The sequence below is a fragment of the Gallinula chloropus genome (assembly GCF_964237585.1).
Source record: "Gallinula chloropus genome assembly, chromosome: 1".
Classification (NCBI taxonomy): domain Eukaryota; kingdom Metazoa; phylum Chordata; class Aves; order Gruiformes; family Rallidae; genus Gallinula; species Gallinula chloropus.
In genome coordinates this window covers 109,624,822-109,644,269 of record NC_140085.1, presented here as the reverse complement: position 1 = coordinate 109,644,269, position 19,448 = coordinate 109,624,822, and the positions used below count along the sequence as shown (strand labels likewise).

The following is a 19,448-nucleotide window of genomic DNA, read 5'->3' as shown; positions in this document are numbered from 1 at the left end:
TGGCAGATCCCACACTGCAGCAGGTGGGCATGCCCTGAAGGAAGCTGCAGCCCGTGGAGAGCCCACTCAGACTGTATCCTTTGGGAAAGACCCATGCTGGAACAGTTCATGAAGAACTGAAGACTGGGAGGGACAGACGTTGAAGCAGAGGAGACTGTGGGCAGCAAATGGCCGCATGATAGGCTGCTGGTAGGGGTAGAAGTTTTCGTCATGTTTTGTACAGCTACTACCTCCCAGCGACTTGTCCAAGAAACAAAGTTACAAATAACATTACCAGAAATATATTTGCTGAGATTATTTCATGAGCCCAACACGCCTCCCATGTTATTTATTACTTTGGCATATACTACAAGGTAAATGATGTATGTCTTATGTTTTATGTGGACACAATGCAATTTTAACACATATGATTCAGTTTGTAATTCCAAATATTCACAAAACTCTATTCCTACTGCAAATTTCTACATTAAATGTCCACTTTTATATGTTACTTTAAGAAGAGGAACATTTATAAAGTACTATGTTAATTCAATCAATATTTACCAAATTGTATAATTCTAAAGGCTTAAACATTATGTATCAGCTATCTATAAGATATAATAAAGCATGTTAGATGATTGGCTTGCAGCAAGGTAAAGATTACCACTTGCTGTTAATTCACTGACCTTTTGGAATAAATGTCACAACCTGATTTGTACAAGCAGAAATTTGCAGAGAGACAAAAAAAACATCTCCTTGTTGCTACCGTTATTTTTGTTATTTCAACATTATAAAGATTTAAATAACATGCATTGGGTGCCTGCATAGATGGGAGTTATTTTGACCATGCATCAGAGCTCAATCCTATGGTTCAGTTATGCAGTCCAAAGAAATACTGCTTGCTGTCAGGAAAGGATGGTGCAAACAGTCTTCACTTTTCCCAATGCAAAGACCTAAGACTCTTGCATCACGCTTAGATTAAGTAGCCCAGCCTTCTAACTGTCATGAATGATGGACACGCATTTCCATCAGCATCGCCATGTCAAACTGCCATAACGTGACCATGTTTGAAATCTGAGAACAGGTATTAATAGGAAGGTAGAGTGTGAGTAGATGCACACAGGGACATGGTACAGCAGAAATGTCATAGGGAAATGAGGGGATTTATAACACCATACCGAGGACATTAGTAAGTTATTAAGTACTATTACACAGAGTTCAGGTGATTTGTTAAACAAAACAAACAACAGATTGAAAAAATCGAATCCAGGCCACTTGCTTTCATCCTGGTTTTGCCTAAAGTCTAAATTCTGATTTTCCTCTAATACAGAAGAGTATTTAAACCGCCTTTTGGGTCAGACAGTATTCAACATACATTTTTCCAGCATTCTAGTGTTGATGGTGCTAATTTCCTATGAGTTTCCATAATACCTAGAAAAGGTAACGTTTCTGAATGAAGAATGTCCTGTGGTACAGGAATGAACACTACCAAGTGACTCCAGTCTATAAATTGTGGTAGTATCGCTTAATGCATCGTCAGATGCGGGATACCTACTTCACCAGACAAGTAACAGCTCATTATTAGCATAATATAATTGACATAATACAACTGGTACTTCAGCAGAAGCACATGAAATTATCTTTTCTGTAGAGGGTGGAATGACTCAGGTTAGGTGTCATGTTAAATCAGATATTAGTGATATTCTTAAATAAACATCCTTCTTTCCCTCTATTAATCCCTTAATACAGAAGTATTAAACTTTACAGTTTCTTGATTTTTTTGTCATCTTTAAAGAATCAACAACTTTGTCTCTGCTTACTTTATTCTGTGCTAGTGAAAAAAGACCAGAAAGTTCTACTGAAAGGAAAAGTTTGTGGAAATGAGATAATTCTGACAGTCATCCACACAACATGAATACATCAATGGATGTGTGTGTGCAAAGCCATTTGGGTCTATTCTGGCTAAGAGAGCATTTAATTTCTCTCCTAAAAGAGGAACTGATCTGAAGGGCCCTCTGACCCTGTGACTGAGATTTGGTATTGAGTTGCCAACATGAGCACCAATCAAGCCTGCACTGGGGAAGAGGCTATGGCACATCAAAAATAATTTCTTGCTTGAGTTCTGGCTTCATTTAGACCTGAATGTATTTACACTACCTAAAGGAGTGTAGGGAACTCAGATGAGGGTTCAGGCTGCTCAGGGACTTGGAAATACCCAGACTGGCTTCCAGCTTTTCTACTGTATTGCTTCCTCAGCACACCCAGGGAAGCTGCTTTTTATGTCTAACTGCATACAATGTTGCTCCTCCAAAATCAATCTTCCTACTAAAATACTGTCACCTCCCAAAACTGTACACCCTACTTTTAGCTCCTTATAGTTACCTGAAGAGCTTGTCCGAACTCCACATAAGTGTAGCTGAACGTGTGATAGAGGAGACGAAGAAGCCCCTAAACGTGTGCAGATTTCAGTGGATCAGGTGTCCAGTGAGAGTGTGCTACTCAGTGCTCACATGTGCTCCATGTTTTGCATACATCACGGGGTATAAAACTGCATATTCTCAGGGGTACTAATTACCTAACACCCTCCTGCTTTCTACTCACTCTCAAGTTCATATATTTACCTTCTCCTTCCCGTCACAATACTCTTACTCTTCTATTTCATAACCTTAACATGTGAAGCTCACCAGGATTCATTTTAGGATTTAAAAAAAAAACAAACCAAAAATCCCTTGATACATGATTGAATTGTTTGCAGAGTGCCTCAACTGCCTAATCAAGCAAAACTGCAGCTGGCTACATAAACTGGTCTGGTCTTCAGGCCTGTACTAATATTCCATCAGCAAAAATATTCTATGATATTGTAAATAGAAGCTGTTCAAATAACGCATAGGTGAAAAAGGTTATAACAATTTTCTTCAACGAAGCAAGAAGACTTATCCTAATATTCAAAGAAGAAAAGTTCCTGAGATTAATTTACAAAGACTGGGATTTGTACAGCTCAGAAAAAGAAATAAATCTCTTGGAATCAATTTAAATAACCTAGATAAATCTAAGTTTCCTCTTTTTTGGGTGATTCATTTAAAATAAAGAGCTGATGCTTGATGAGCGAGAACGTAACAGAGCTCTCTCTCATTACTATCTCAAATGAGGGCAACACAATTCGCTGACATCTTAACACTGACTCTTTTTGTGCAATGACAATAGTCTATATATGAAGTTAGGAAAAAAATCTGATTCTTTTCATTAACATTTCTAATAGCTGAAGTGGAGTTAATAGGCTTGGGGAGATAGTGGAGTTGACCTTTCAAAGAAAAAGACAAACTGAACTCCAAATCCTTTACCTTTGCCTATTGCCTGATCATGAAAGCTATGAAAAACTCTACAAGCTCCAAATAGCTATGATTTGCATGACAATATAAAGTGAATTAAAACTACAAAAATAATTTAATTATTGGTGTGAGCTCTGCAATATTTAGAAACAATGTTGTAGGAAATTTCATGGGGACACACATTATTGCTGTGCTAGGTGGATGGAAGGAAGCAGAACTCATTATCTTTGTAGTCTTCATTTTAAAGTTAAAAATCAGAGGTTTTTTTTTTTTACTTGTGGATACAAAATAATAGTGTATGGTTTTTCAAACACATATGTTGAATCTGTACTAAATACATATATAAAATATAGAATCTTTTCACTTATCTCAAATCCCACACTCAACTTGTAAATTCTCATTGTTTTTTCTTTGCTTGCTTTGTTTGTTGTCGTAGTGGTTGTTTTGGGTTTTTCTGTTAACTGGTTACCCCACACATGAGACATCACCTAATCTGACTATCAGATACAGGACTGTGACCTCTCTGATCATAGATTCTTCAGGGTAAAGATTGTCTCTCTGGACACACACTGCATAGAGTGGAGGCACTATCTCTCACATCAAGCCCCATCTGTTATTGTTATTTGCATTCCAAAACAGAGCTTGAAATGGTAATTAGAAACAACATTGGTCAGCTTTCCTATTTCTGCCAGAATCAGATACTAGGAAAGCAGAGCATGAAGCTCTGCCCTCGCACTTTGCAGTATGCACAGGAATCACTGACATGTTGTGTTCGAAACCCAGGATACGCTGTCCTTCAGGGATGTCTGCAGATATGTGTGTGCGTGTCCAAAATCAATTTTGTAAGTGATTACAGCAAATCAAATCACTACCCCTCCTTCTGTTCAGCAACTCTTCTGTCTCCTCTTTTTACCGGGAAAAGGGCCAGGCCTGCTGGATGTAGAGAGGTCTGTAGGAACAGGCTGTTTCGAACCACAGCCGAAAGGGGCACGGCCAGGTTGGCACACCAGTGAAAGGACACACGGCACTGGGCATTTGGGGACTAGAAGCACAGCGGCAGAGCACAGGCATCAGGCAGAGTTTTGGCTTGACACTGCAACAGCAGATGAAGCCCTGTCTTGGACTAAATCTCCGCTTCCATTTTCAAATCTTCAAGGGTGAGCCAAACGCTTTCTGTCACACATAATCACGCTTTACTCGGGCTTACCCGCTCTCATGTATGTGTGAGTTGCAGAAGGATTACAGAGGCCATCTAATGCGACCTTCTGGAAAACTTTCCTTTTTAACTTCCGAGAGAGGTCAGAGGAAGCGGAAGGACCCCTTTATTTCAAATTTGCAATGAAAGAGGGACCACACACTGCGTGGTAGATTGTTCCAAAGGCTAACTGATGAAAGGAGAGAGAAAAAGGCTTCTTCGCTTCTGGTTTGAACTCACTTGGCTTCAACTTTCAAATACACACTTCTGATGCACTGAAAATCCTTTATCAAAGCTGTATTTTCCTAAGAGATAATTATGGACTTCTTACTCATTAACATTATTCTCCTTAAGCCTGGTAGAGTTCTGTCTTTGATCTATGACTTTGGAGCATTTTTTCCACTCTTTTGGACATAACCATTTCAAAACTCAGAAAAAACTATGTCCTGGTTAAAAGATCTAGCATATGAAAAAAACATTTTGAAAACTTTTGCAGGCTAAGAACGATTTCCAATTCAGCCTTCTTCCTTATCCATGCAAGGTATATTTATATATTAGCAAAACAAGAGTAACACGATTGAAGACCTGCATACTAAAAGTAATAAAAGTATAATTAAAACATAAGAACAACACTTTCCTGGTTTTTAATATTCATCATCATGTTAATACTATAGTTAGAGCAGTTCTGCCATACATTTCCCTAAAGATATTCTAAATTCACCACAATTTGGATAAAGTGTAGCCTATACCAAAACATGTTTTAAAACTGGTAAAAATTCTGAAAGATGAATTATCTGAATGCAGTTGATAGTTTTTATATTTATGCAAGCATGTTTGGTGATTGAACATTACTGCACAAGTTATCACATGTAAGTAGTAATTCCAATTCACAACTGTGTTACAACACCCTCCCCTCATTTTCTTCAATTCACCTTTTCTTTCTCTGTGTGAAAAACATTGCTGTGTTATTGAACAATTATTCTGTAACTTAATCACTGCCAGGTTTGTTCCCTATTCACCTAATTTAGCAGGAAAGCATAAGCCAAGGCTTTGTCACCTTGGAGCTGTAAGGCCACAGGGCAAATGCAGCAGCATATTTTATAGCTCAAGAAGATACACATTATTTGAGAACACTTACTAATCATTCAGTAAAAACTCTTCCACGAACAATAAACACAGTTCTTTCATTGTCAAAAGCAAAAGAAAACCATATAACTACATTTATTGTCGTTCTTTTTCTCTTCCACAGTACATCAGCACATTAGTAAGAACTGAATATAGGTTTTAGTCTGGTTGCCAGTATTATTCAGTTTAACCGCAGTTCAAAAATCCGCTCCAGTAACACATCAGGAGAGTTTAACAATTTGCCATTTGAATTAAGGATATGATACTGTCCTATATAACCACTTGATAGATTTCAAGGTCCAACTGCACCAAGATTTTCAGCTTGTTTCTGCAATTTGCTTTCGTTCTCAATTTATGATATAACACAGTCATTTGAGAAACATTCTGAGCATAAGGAAAAGGCTGCACTTGTAACCCTTGAACGAAGTGTCATCTGTGTGGGTCAGAAACGTGACCTTTGACTTTAAATACTTAAGGAGGAGACAAACTGCTTTGATTTAATGGGAAATGTACAGGGAAAAAAAAAAAAGATAAAAATACTGTTATGTTGCTCCAAACTGGAAATCAAAAGGCAGTGAAATGGTACACAGAGCTGCCTCAATTGGAGGAAAGGTCAAGTCAGAGACTAGATCAGAACAGACATCATCCTTCATAACACAAACAATGGAAGTACATCATTCCTTGATATATAGCAATACCATATAAACTGAATAGTTTACTATGTATCTAATTCCCTTATTGGCATGACTGCTGTGTAAGTTTGTCAAATGTTTTCTTTTAACCAAGGGCTACGAATATGCAAAGATCTGCAAGAATGTCTATTTTGCTATTTGCTTATCTGGAGTAAAAAAAAAATTGAATTAGCCAGCCAGAAAGATGGCATCTCATACTGTAATCAGAAGGGAAATTCTGTAGTTTACATAAGGAAATTAGGAAGAAAATATTCTTCAAACACTTTATTTTTTTTTTTATACAAGCAGCCCATTCTCTTCATAGTAAGGAATGACGTTACGCTATTCGGTTTTGCTTCCATCTAATTACGGCTTTTATGCCTACTTTCTTAAGTGACATATTTTAATCTTTCTCTACTCAACTTATTTGTAATAAAGCATGAAAATGGGAAAACAAAATGGAAAAATGGGGTCAATTTGTAGATAAGCACTATTTGCTCTGTGTGAGGCAAAATGCAAGAAAAGAGAAAAATAGGAAAAAAACCACCATCAGAAATGGGGAATATAGAACTCCAAAGTATTCAGTGTGGGGTTTCTGGTGGGACTTTTTTCTGGTTTTGGTTTTTTTTAGATTTAGATTTAGAAATACTGTACAGAGGCCAAGTGTAGTCAAGACGGGCTATGGGCAGTCATTAAGATAAAGACAAAACTGAAACCCTTAATAGCGATTATGTATGAAAATTTAGGCCTGATAAAGTGAATTACCTTTCAGCACTTTCATGGCTTTTTTTCTTCATTTTTTTCTTTCAATTTAAAATTTATAATCTCCTTGTCGCTCTCATTACCTTGGAAAGTAGCAATCCCTTACAATTCCAGAGGAATCTAGAATTAACCTACCTCTAAAATTATTTTCTGCTTACAAGAAGATTATATAGACAATACATACTTAGATATTTTAGACATTAAAGGATGATTTACCTTGTCACCTTCAGAGAAAGTTATTCCATCAATGGCCCTTTTCCAGGTAATCTCTGGGATAGGTTCTCCTTCTGCTTCACAGATGAGGGTGGCTTTTCCATTCTCAAACGTGGTTTCATTTTTAAGTTGTATTATTTGAGGCTGTACTGTTAAAAATACAAATTACATTACTCATCCTGCACAAATCTACTCATCCTGTCAAAGTCTTTTACTTGTTATTTTTTTTCAAGGCACATTCATGTTTGCGTATTTAGGGTTAACCAAAGTTTTAACATCTATAAAAGCCATCAGCTTTTTCTGTTTTCAAGTTACATAACAATGACTTCTATATGTCTGAAGAGCTGGGACTCCTGGCTCAGCATGGCTGACAACTCCAGGTGGTCCTAGTGAGTAAGAAGGTGACCAGGAGGCAGTAATGTGCCTCTGAATAGAGAAGGCTCTGGAGTATCTCAGCCATGTGTTTAAATACCTTCTAATGCAGTGTATTTGTGAGACAGAGCCTGAATCTTCTCAGTGGTGCCCAGTGGCAGGACAAGAGGCAAGGGACACAAATTGAAAAATAGGAAATTCTGTTTTTTTGGTTTTCTTTTCAACTCTCTGGGTGACTAAGACAGTAGAACATGCTGTCCACAGGAGACTGTAGAGTATCCATCCTTGAAGATACACAAAACCTGACTATCCATAATCTTAAAACACCTGCTGTGAGTAGGGCGTTGATCTGTATGGTCTTCAAAGGTGCCTTCCTGCCTCAGGCATTCTTTGATATTATGATAAACTGTGTTTGCCTTCAAATACAAATTATTTGGAAAAAAAATACAAATTGTTAATATTGGACTTTGATCTTTAGAAATCTGCCTTATACAAATTACTGAATTCAACAAAATCTCATAACAATCATATTGTACTGATATTAACACTATTAAGAACTAAAGAGTTCTCTGATACAAGGCTGTTCATCCTTACTGGGCAAATAGGTGGTAAAATATTGTGGAATGATTAGAAGAATGCAAACTGTACAGCCACAAGTACGCAGCATGTGAACACTTTTATTTAGAGGATTTATCTGTACACTGGAATACAAGAACTCTGTTGTAGAATTATGCACAGAATGTTACTCTTTTCCATGGCATTCAAGTATCTTCATAAAAAATATTTCACCCTACATACTCTCTCATGTTATAACCATTAGTAAGTTTCTCTAAACCTATCCGCTTTGCACAACGAATGAGACACTCATCCCACTGGGAAATCTAGCATGTTATCCTGTAACAGGAATATGATTCAGTATGTTTACACCCAAACCCAGAGAACCAAGTTTACATGAGCAATTTTGGCAGCTCTTAACATTGACTCTGTAAACATTAAGAACATTGGTTAGAAAATAATGTATGTAGTTCTTCTGAGTTTTCCTTTTGAGGAAGCAATGCTGTAGTAGATTTCATGAAGCAGAAAATAAGCAGAGAGGTAACACATTTTCCAATGGGTTTACAAAAGTATATCCTATGCAGAAAAGTAATACTGGCTTATGTCAACGAATCAAAAGAGGGAAGAGGATCATTTGGTTGGGACTGAATCCAGGATATCATCTTGATGAAGCTCCTCATCATCACAGGGTCAACAGATCCTGTTCAGACCTGACTGCTCAGGGATGTGTTGAGTATTATCTTGAAAAATGCCAAGAGACTGCATGGCCTTTCTCATCAGCCTGTTGCAGTGCCTGACTGCCTCACGGTGAGGAAATGTTTTCCTTATTTCTAGCCTCCTCTTCCGTTTTATGACCACTATTTCATTTTTGGCCATTGTTTTACAGATGCTGCATGCAGCAGCACTGAGAAAACCAATAAAACCAGGTTCAAACTTGCTCTACCCAGGCACAACACCTACCTCTCTTTTATTCATTTTCCAACACACCATCCTTGGTCTCATTTCTCATTCCTTATCTCCATACTCCTTCTGTTGCTTGTCTACTTTCTGTTCACCCTTGACTATTACAAATAAGCTATTGTTTGTTTACTGCATAGCAGTGAAAAACTGGTCGCATTTTACCTAGCAAAGCACTGCACTAATATCCTCCTTCATTAAGATATAATCTATGGTGAGTGACGTTGTGTGCAGAGAGAAAATATCCTGAGTGATCAGGGGCTTTTGAAATGTCATCTGGCTCCAGCTTTATTAAATGCAGTAGAGTGTAGTGAGCAAAAAGCATTGCAGTGGGACACCAATTTGGCTGAGAAAAGCTGAAACTCTCCTCAATAGAATAACAAGTATATAACATGAAAGAACTAAAAAAAAAAAATTGAGATAAAAGATAAAATAACTTCAGTTTCAGAATCATCCAAATGCTAATGAAGTATTCTACTTTGTGTCCTGGCTACAATATAATCCCTTCTTTCCTTTCTTTCCTTTTATGTAACAACATTCTTGGAAACAAGGAAGGATCTATGGCAGATATATCATTCATTTAAAAAAAAATCATATTGTTATGTGTCAGAAATTTGAAAAAATTGGAATTACATTATTTTCATCACAGCATGATCCTTTTCAAGATGATGTATGTTCTAAAACATATAACATACTATTTCATTTTTGATCTTAGACTTATATTCCTGATTTCTTTAAGGCCTTCTTCAAATGGATCACAAGACAGAAAGTTTTACCTTGACATTTTAGACATAAGCAGCTGACATTTAAAGGAATAAGCACTGATTAATCATCAAATATATCTAGCTGACAGTTATTACTAGGAAGAAGAAAAGAACTAGAATGGGGGAGATTATTTAATTGCTTCATTTTCATAGGTCACAAGTCATAATTTGCTATTGAGTAGATTTTACACTGTTTGACTACGTATTGATGACATTTTGGATATTGGTAAATAGCTTAAAAATATTGTTATTTACATGCATGCTAAAGTATATTTGAGAATGCCAAGATGAGTATTCTTAGAAACACTGAAATAGGGATCTTCCCCCCTGCCCCATTCCTTAGCTGTTCTTTCTAAACTGACAAGGTCATTCTCAAACTCCGCTGGGATTTGCTTGCTGTACTCCAGCAAATACAAAATAAATGAAAATACAGGTAGTTTAGAATGTCAATCCAGGAAGCCTTCAGGTCTTTGCTATTTTTTTCAGTTTTATAATATCGATTTTTATTTTTTTGCTTCAGCTTCATTAAAATTGTTTTATTTGAAGAAAAAAAGGAACTGCTCATCACTAGACGTGCATTTTCTTAAGAGAGTGATATTACCTAATAAAGAAATAACTTCTACTGGTTGGAAAGTTTGCTCCCTGAGCAGATAAGGTTGGTGGTGTTTTCTAACATTTCCTCAACAAACTAGTTTCTTTCACATTCCTTCCTTGGTCTCTTCTGGAGTTGTTTCAGACAAGGGCAGTGGCCTTTTAACTGAAAATTTAAGCTCATTCCCATGTACCTTATGACTTCCTTAAAAAACTTAAGAGGAGCTTGGATATCAATCTGAGGTTCTATATTTGTTATTAGTTGCCTACAACTGATTTCTTGAAAAGGGCAGTTTACTGACTTCACAGAGTTCTACTTATATCTTTGATGAAAGAGGGTCATCAGACTTGGGAGGCAGCACACAGATAAAGGTTGAGATAGCCCTGGTTGTATCTCATGAAAAGAATTGCTTTAAACAGCTTGTTGTTAATACATACATGGATTTACAGTCTATATCTGCCTGATAGGATCTCTTGATTAATATGACACATGAGGAACCACACTCTTACGCTATCTTCCCACAGAGCCACACTTGTATCAGGTAGCAAAGCTGCAACCCACTTCCTCCTGGGAAGTGCTGGTGCAATGTGAATTTAATAAAAATCCTAGAGTTCAACTAGGAACTACCTCAGAAACAGACTCCTGAAGCTCGATGCCTGACATAAGAAGGATTCTCACACACACCATTGTGAAGTGTTGACTTGATTTACCGCATGATAAACCTGAGTCCTTGTGCATGACTGCACTCTCAGAGGGATTTAAAGCTCATCTTCTGAGAGAACTGCCTTTATAGATAGCATCATTTTTATTTTTATAAAAGATTGCATTATTTTTATTTTAAAAATTAGCAGTGTTCCAATCAGGTAAGGAAGGAAGGGGAAGAAAGAAGGAACACAGAAAAGGTATGAACTTTTGACACTTTTTCTTTCATTGGTGAACTGCACTTTGTGAAACCTCAGCTGGTATACTTCGTAGTATCTGTGGTGAGCAGGCACAGACAGTTCCACACACGGATCCATAGGATTCCCTTTGTAGATACATCAATGACTTTAAATAAAGAGCTTTCATATAAGTACCAAATAATATCATAGGAAAAACACCAACCAAACAACAAAAACCAAACAAAACCACTAAGCTCAAAGGAAAATTAATGAGGTGTGATCTAGGAACTATAAACATACAAGAAATGTAATAATTAAGCCTGAAAATAATGGAAAAAAATAGAGAATTTCTCACCCCAATCTTCTTGTGGACTTATTGCAGCCTCTTTGGTTACAAGCTGTCTAACCTTTGAGGGCCTAGGTTAACTTAAATGTTTTGAAATTTACCTCTTGGGACACATCTAAGAGGGCTAAGACCTCATCTGCCTAATGACAGATAAAAAATGAGTAACAGCATATGCTTTTCTCAGTAGCCAATAAGTTACATTAAACACATTTGCAAAACCCTTTTTGCCATGAAAGATTAGTTTCACTAAAAAAGACATTTAAAAACTAAAATTTTTAAGTGCTTAAACTCTACACTAATTATAAAGTCTTTTGTAATGCTTCTTGAAGTAATTTATCTTCATTTGCTTTTCTTTACATCAATTGTCAGAAACTACTAAAAATGCCAATGAAATGTTTTTGCTAAGCTCAGACTACCCTCTCACTGATTATGTAGAGAGAGAACCTGTACTCCAGAGAACTTCATATTAATATATGCTAGAACTCCTTTACAATTTTTTACTGATTCTGATTTTTTTTCCTAGAAAAATAAATTTATAGAAATAAAATCATCTCTTCCTGTGGCAAATGTACAGAAGAGAGATAACTTATGGAGATCTTCAATTCTTTATGCATCATGGAATGTAAGAACCAAGCATTTGAGTGATTAAGGAGTGGCAATTAGCAACTAAAGAACAAGTAAAATGAAGATATAAAAACTGTCCTCAGAATATAAGCATGATTCTTATAAGCACAAATATCTTGAATTAATGTGATTTTGTTTCACTTAGCCTGATCAATTTTTTTATTATAAGGCAAATGAAGACTACTGCCATCACTCTAGAGTAAAGTAACAATGAAGAAATACATGTTTATGTTTTAGAAAGTAATACAATATAGAAAGCTTTTAAGGGACTGAATTTTCTTGGCTGCTTTAAAACCAACTGTTTATTATTACATCATTTTGGAAAATTTTTGTTGGGGTGCCCATAGCTGTAAAAATGTGGCAATAATTTGAAATGCTTATCCATATATATCTAAACACATGTACACACACAGAGACACACACATGCATATCTGGCTAATTGGATCACAAAACAAATCAAAGAAAACAATGAAACTGAATAGCATAGGTAAAAAGATATAAAAAGTTAGCTACCAAGCAGAGAAAAATACTAAAAATACTTTTAAAGAATTCAAGGAATACCACCTATTGTTTCAAGCCATTCAGAAGCACCAAACATAAATGGATTTGTATCAAAAATCTTGGCAGAAGTCATCCATTAATATGGATGAGATCTTTGAGGATGTAGTAGATAATAACAGAGAGGGAACTACAACAGATAACAGGATGACAGACAGAGATCACCAGATTATGATCAGTAAGAAATCCTCTGATGCATACAGGGCTTTCATTACTCTTTTAAGTCTTACTCAGTAGAACAGATAAAAACACTAATATTGAAGAATTATGGAGAGCAGAGTATGTGCATATAGGCTTCTATACATGTGTTAGTGATACAGAAAAGCTGTCAGAGTAAGAATTTGGTATGACAAAATAGCTTTTTGCTAACACTGATGCTGGAAACAAAGCCCATGTTAAGCAAAAAAAATCTAGGTCATGTGTGGAAACTAAACATATGCAGGTGTTAGATGGCACTAAGACGGGCAAGGCCATTCAGAAGTGCATTTTGCATGCAGAAGGAATTTTAAATGCTGAATGCTGTAATGTTGCTGATATTTTTACTGCATTATGGTTTAGTTGCTGTCATTCCAAGTTTCAGCCCTGCTGCAGTAGAAACAGTAGTCACTGCCCCAAGGAGTTTGCACGGTAAATTAAAATTAAAAATATCAGGTAGGTGAGACAAGCAAACTAATGGAGTGAGAAAGAATAATGTAATTTAATAGGTCATATTAACACAAACTGGCTGTTTGTGTACTGTTTAGCTATAATCAGAGGTGAACTAGACTAAAATCACAGTAGATTTAGTGATTACAAATAAGGTAAGAGGCTTAATTTATGATAATATTCCCTAAAGTCAAACCAACAGTACACAGATTATTATAATCCAATTTAAATATATCCAATAGTAAAACATACTGGAAAAGTAACTCTAAATGTACATACTCAATGATGTGCTCTAAATTAGCTGTAACCATTCAGGAACGAGACCTGGGAGATACTGCAGACAGTTCTGTGGTAACCCCAGGTGAATGCTCAGGGACAGCCAGAGAGGCAAACAGAACATGAGAGAAGGCACCGCCACCAAAGCAGAAGCAGCTCGAAGCTGCTGAGCAGCCAGGTCCTCTCTACGACATGAATCCTGAGTGCCATACTTGCCTTCTGATTTCAGAAACCGGATATAACCAGAAAGACAGAGGAATGCATGGTTCAGAGGTTCCTAATTTTTTTCCAGAGGAGGAGAAACTAAATAGACTAGAATATAAATAGTACAATAGAAAACTACATTTTCTGTAGAGAACACATGGAATTATCATACACTTTTTATCTTAAAATGAGAATTATGAGCCAAAGAAATGAACAGGCTCCAAACTTCAACATAAGAAGTAATTTTTTCATGCAAGAAAGAAATCACTTAAGGAATTTAGGAGTTTAGGATATTGTGAAAACAAAAAGGATGCATAAATTCAAAATGGATTAAAAAAAAATCGTATTATCTATTATATAATTTGGATTTAGATTTTGAAGGAGTCCCCAGAACAGTGGTTGTAAAAAGGTGGAAGAATGTATACAGAAAATGCTGTTAGTATGGTGTCTCCTTTTCCCTATTCCTTCCATTAGAAAGTTACCTTGACTCGGAAAAAACCAACATAAATTTCACTCACTCTTAAAATTAGTCGAATGGCACACAAAACCTATTTCCATGTGAAACCTCTCTAAACTCTCACCAAAACTAGGAAGCCTTTTGTATTCCTTCAAATTATTTTAATTTTCTAATTGCGGATGTTTTGGCTTCTCCATTTCTTTAAGATGCTCTCTCTACATCTCGAGGCCAAGATGAAATACTAAATTGTATTTCTTCTTTCCTTGGAAAAGTAATTGAGAATAACTTTCAAGCATCTCAGGACAACAAAGCAGCCCAATGGTTGGGCAGCCCACTGGGAGTACAGAGCACTGGAGACCTCACAGTGTGGACAACTGTGAAGAGCTTCCCAAGCAGGAAAGACAGCGGAAGGCACACAGGCCCAGGTAACCTGATCCCCAGGCACCACAGCTCAGCCTCAGGCTCCCGGATCCCAAGTGGCAGCATCAGCTCTTCCAGCGCCAGTCACCAGATCATCCTCTCCTGTGAGAACTGATGCCCTTTGTATGAATTAGTATTAATATTAAATGGGACTTAAAATGCAATTTCCCATGAGAAACAGACTTCCTTCCCACGACAAGCTATGGTTAATGTAAAAAAAAAAACCCAACCCCAACACATTACTTTCTTTGTATTTTTTTTTTCATAACATACAGCCTTGATCCTGCAGAATTATTCTGAGGGAGGTGTTCTTCATTCTCTCAGCTGCCTACCCTCACTAGCTTATGGCTATACAAAACTTCAAAGAAATGGATCAGCTCTACGTAAAGGAGTTAATCACGAACACAGATTGGGTGGTGAAGCATAGAAAGAGAAAGACGTTTTTCATGTTATTACTTTTATCCTTTGAAACTCAGATCAGACAATATTTCTGTGACTACATCTGCAATTGTGCACCTGAAAAAATAAAAACCAAGAAAGGAAAACAGAACTAAAAAATAAACCAAGAGCACCTCTGCATGGTGTCTTCTTGTAAAAAAACCCCACTGCTTAGAAGTTCAAATAACTTTTTTTTTTCCATTCAGACTTTTTCCATTTCTCATCCTGGTTTTCTTAGAATCAGATAACTGTTAAAGGAAAACTAGAATGAATTAACAATTTAACACTCCATTGTACTGTATCTGAAGAGTAGAAAAACAAATACCAAAGACAGCCTTTTCAAAATTAAAGTTAGGCATAAAGGTTAAAGTAGCCAATAGGGAGGAAAAAGCTGTAAAATTATACAGAGAGAGGTTTGATGCATCAGTAGACACCTTACAGGAACACTGTTCCACTGAAAATTGTGAATTAAAACCTCAGTTCCCTACTGTTTAAGTTTAAAAAGGAAGGATGGAACATACTATGCAGTACTTACCAAAAACTTGAAGGAATGTCTGCTTTTTATCATTTCCTGCTTTGTTTTTAGCATTACAGATATAAGGACCCGCATCAATATTTTTTATATCTCTTATTGTTAGTTCTGTATTGCTTCCTCTCAGAATATATTTTTCGTTTTCTTCAATAAGTTTACCATTCCTAAAAAAAAACCAAAAACAAATGAAAAAAAACCCCAATATATCAATCAACCAGTAGGTTCCAAATTCTGAAAAAAATGCATTAAGAAGCAGCAATACATTAAAATAATCTCTGAGAGAAGAGACTTTTGTTGTGCTCGCCTCAAAAATGCATTAACTCACATGGCACAAATTGGCAGCATGATGGAAAAGAGTTGATTTTAGCATGACAAAAATTGTTCTGCAGGATCACAGTGCGTTTACAGTGCACATTCCAGACACAAGCAAAACATTCTGATCTGAATGTTGATGTTCAAGACCCCAGCTTCACAACTTTATTGTCATAATCCTTTATTGTTAAACGTTCAATATTGAATAAATGTTAGAAATACTGTGGATAGATCTCTAACATACGGCTTGCACTCAAGGAGAGATGGAGGCTGCTTATACAAACGCATGCTTGCATTTGAGAAACCATTTAGAAGTGCATGGCACCGTGTAAGAGTTGCAGTTCACATTAGAAAAAATGTACCAACTTAGAAAAAAAAATACTTTAAATTACTCCAGTGCCTACTGGCACATGAAGAGCTCTCCCAAATCGTTTCCTCTCAGTTGCTGTGGGCTGGCTCCAACTTTGTCAGCAGGCATGGCTCCAGATGTTAGAATGAGTTCTGACCAGATGGTACAGAAATAATAAAACCTGTGAACAATTCTGGGGGCAGACTGAGGTTTGACCGGTCCATTTGAGCACCTTGGCAGACACACAGGTATAAAAACACCTTTTATGAGAGTGCGATTCTAATCTTTTTTCCCCCCTCTCTCATTCTGCCTTGTTTGCCTTGGGCTTCTTTTGATCTTATATCCGTTGGCTCATCAACAGTCCCTTTTCACAAGCACCTACATGAAAATCGCCTGATTTTCATAAGCATTGATAATCCCGCTGACAATGCCAGCTCATTGAAAACTAAGTATTTATAAAGTGAAACCAAGAGGCATAACTGAAATATTCTATGCCATTATATGCCATATGCCTACTTTAGGACATCGAGCTTTATTTCAAGATTTGAGCAACAATTATTTTTCATGTTTTCTGGTCACAAAATGCTAACAACTACATATATTACATATGTTCTAAAATAATATTGTCCCTAAAAGTAAGAATACCACTTCTTTCTTGGGAACATTAATACCTGTTAATAGGATTCTGAGGCATCTATATAGGTTGCATTTTAGTAACTTTGTTGGAAATAACTCTAGTTTACTTAGCTGCCTACTTCAAGTATCACTACTGTGATACTCATTCATCTCCTTTCCAAAGCAAATCGTTGAAGTTGTTTTGCAGAACAGAAAAGGTCTAATTTTCCACATAGGTGGTTTCAAAAAAAAAAGTCTAGTGATTTCTGTTAGGAGGAAAAAAGTTTATATTCAAGGTCAGAAGTAGTTTCCAAATGCCTGTTATCACAAACATCACCTGTATCTATGACAAATACTAAGCAGAAATGAGATTATGAGCATTTCCCTGGACCCTCTAGCAAACAGAAGAGATTTAGAATGATGTTGATATTGGAGAACAGGAAAACATGAATAACACATTAAAAGTGGATTATTTCTTTTGTCAGATAATTCTAAGTCTTGTCAGTAAAGATAAGGGGATTGATCCAGCTAAGCTTTACTAGTGTGAATTATCTCCACAGATGTAAACAATCATCAGGTTTTTGGTAGGACTATTCACATGGGTAAAGATTTCCCGTTCATGACCTGCACATTTGGATATTTATCTTTCAGTCCTGGCTAAATTAACTCTATTAGCGTATTGCTTCTCTGAAGGTTATTATACTTTGTGCTGACGTAGTATCAGCTTCAATAGAGATATCAGTTAAGTCATGAAAGGATTATTCTCTCTGTCCATGAACTATCAACAAAGTATATATGCATAATTAATAGCAACTAAACCTTGCTGACCTTTACCCTTGACTAGGTATTTCAAACTGTCAAATCTGTAAGTGAACTAAAGCATTTTTTTGAAAAAAATTGACACACTAGTTCAGATGCCTCCATTTTAAATTGACAAAATCTTAAACGTTGTCAGCACCTGGAAATGAACAGTCAACTTAAATAGTTAAATCTTTATCATGATAGATAATGTTTTAAAGGGTTTAAAGCTTTAAACTATTGTCTCACCCAGCATCTTGCTTAGAGTTAATAGAGAGAGGTATATAAGCCACCTCAATAGTGCAGTCATTTGATTTTAAAAATACAGCCATTTTCCATGCCATAGCTGAAACTAGCATGTTAAACCAATTCATCTGAAACCAAAAGCCAAACAAGAGAAGAGAGAATCAAGATAATTTCTTTTTTTAATTGACTAAAGCATCAGTGTATTGTAAGGAAAGCAAGACTACAGAATGATAGATCCAAATTACGCAAGCCTTGCTAAAGAAACTTCAGTAGAGCAAATTGAGCGAATAGCTGGTGTCAGAGCACATTTTAAAAGGGAACAAAAACATCAGAACACTGAACTGTATATAAAACAGGTCTTTAATCTTGATGAACCATCTCAACAGGTACAGGTGAGCTTTCTATAAAATACACAAAAATCCTCCAGCAGAGTAGAGTAGAAATCATCCCCACCCTTTTTATCAGATCTTATCCTCACCTCTCCAGAATGCTCAGTATACTTTTGAATGTTTTATGAGGAAACCTTATTATCTGTTATAAGAGCTTGCATCTCTCTGGACTTTTTTTTCCTTAGCACAGTTACGTATTCAAAAACCAGACTTCCATTAAGTCACTTTATTACACATGCCCGTTTTATAAATGGTTCACCTGAGGCAAATTGAAGCAAACGGCCGAACGCACATGGACAAATGGTACAGTTGGGAATAAAACCGAACACACGATTCCGGTAACTTGCCGTAACCAAAGGTCACAGTCCTTCCCAAATCACCATCAACGCTTTATCAAATTCAGGATGTAATTCTACTTGTTTATTAAAACATAAACCCGAGGTTAATACCAACTTACATTAAACATCAAAAAAATACACTAAAAAGAATGAAACTGGGAATATGACACCTTGGTCCTTACTTCTCACAAACAGATTCAATTAGGTTCTCAATGGATCATATGCATATTAAGAGATAAATTAGATTTTCTTATCAGTGACAATGTTTTCTAGATTTTTCTCAAAATCAATATGTATTATGTAAACCCAGTTTTCCTATACTCAGCCTAATTTCTAAAGAAAAAGAATCTGAAATAGTCTAGAAAACTGAGGTCTTTATCATGACATATTTGAAAGGCAAAAAAAGAAATGTCACCAAAAAACCCACAAGAGAGAAGGGGGGCATATAAGCCAATATTCCTCACTATGAAATAGATCCTGAAATAGAAACAGAGCAGAATCTTCCT

The 19,448-nt window shown here is 36.3% G+C and overlaps 1 protein-coding gene across 3 annotated transcripts in view; it reads right to left on the bottom strand.

Annotated features, from left to right (window-relative positions):
* NCAM2 (neural cell adhesion molecule 2) overlaps positions 1 to 19,448 on the bottom strand; it is a gene marked incomplete at both ends in the record, with an annotated part of 294,502 nt that overhangs the window by 98,616 nt on the left and 176,438 nt on the right. For all 3 annotated transcript variants that reach the window (XM_084264855.1, XM_084264856.1, XM_084264857.1), the window contains 2 exons: positions 7,278 to 7,423; positions 15,899 to 16,059. In XM_084264855.1, coding sequence (XP_084120981.1) covers positions 7,278 to 7,423; positions 15,899 to 16,059 — 307 coding nt within the window. The remainder of the gene's footprint in view (positions 1 to 7,277; positions 7,424 to 15,898; positions 16,060 to 19,448) is intronic.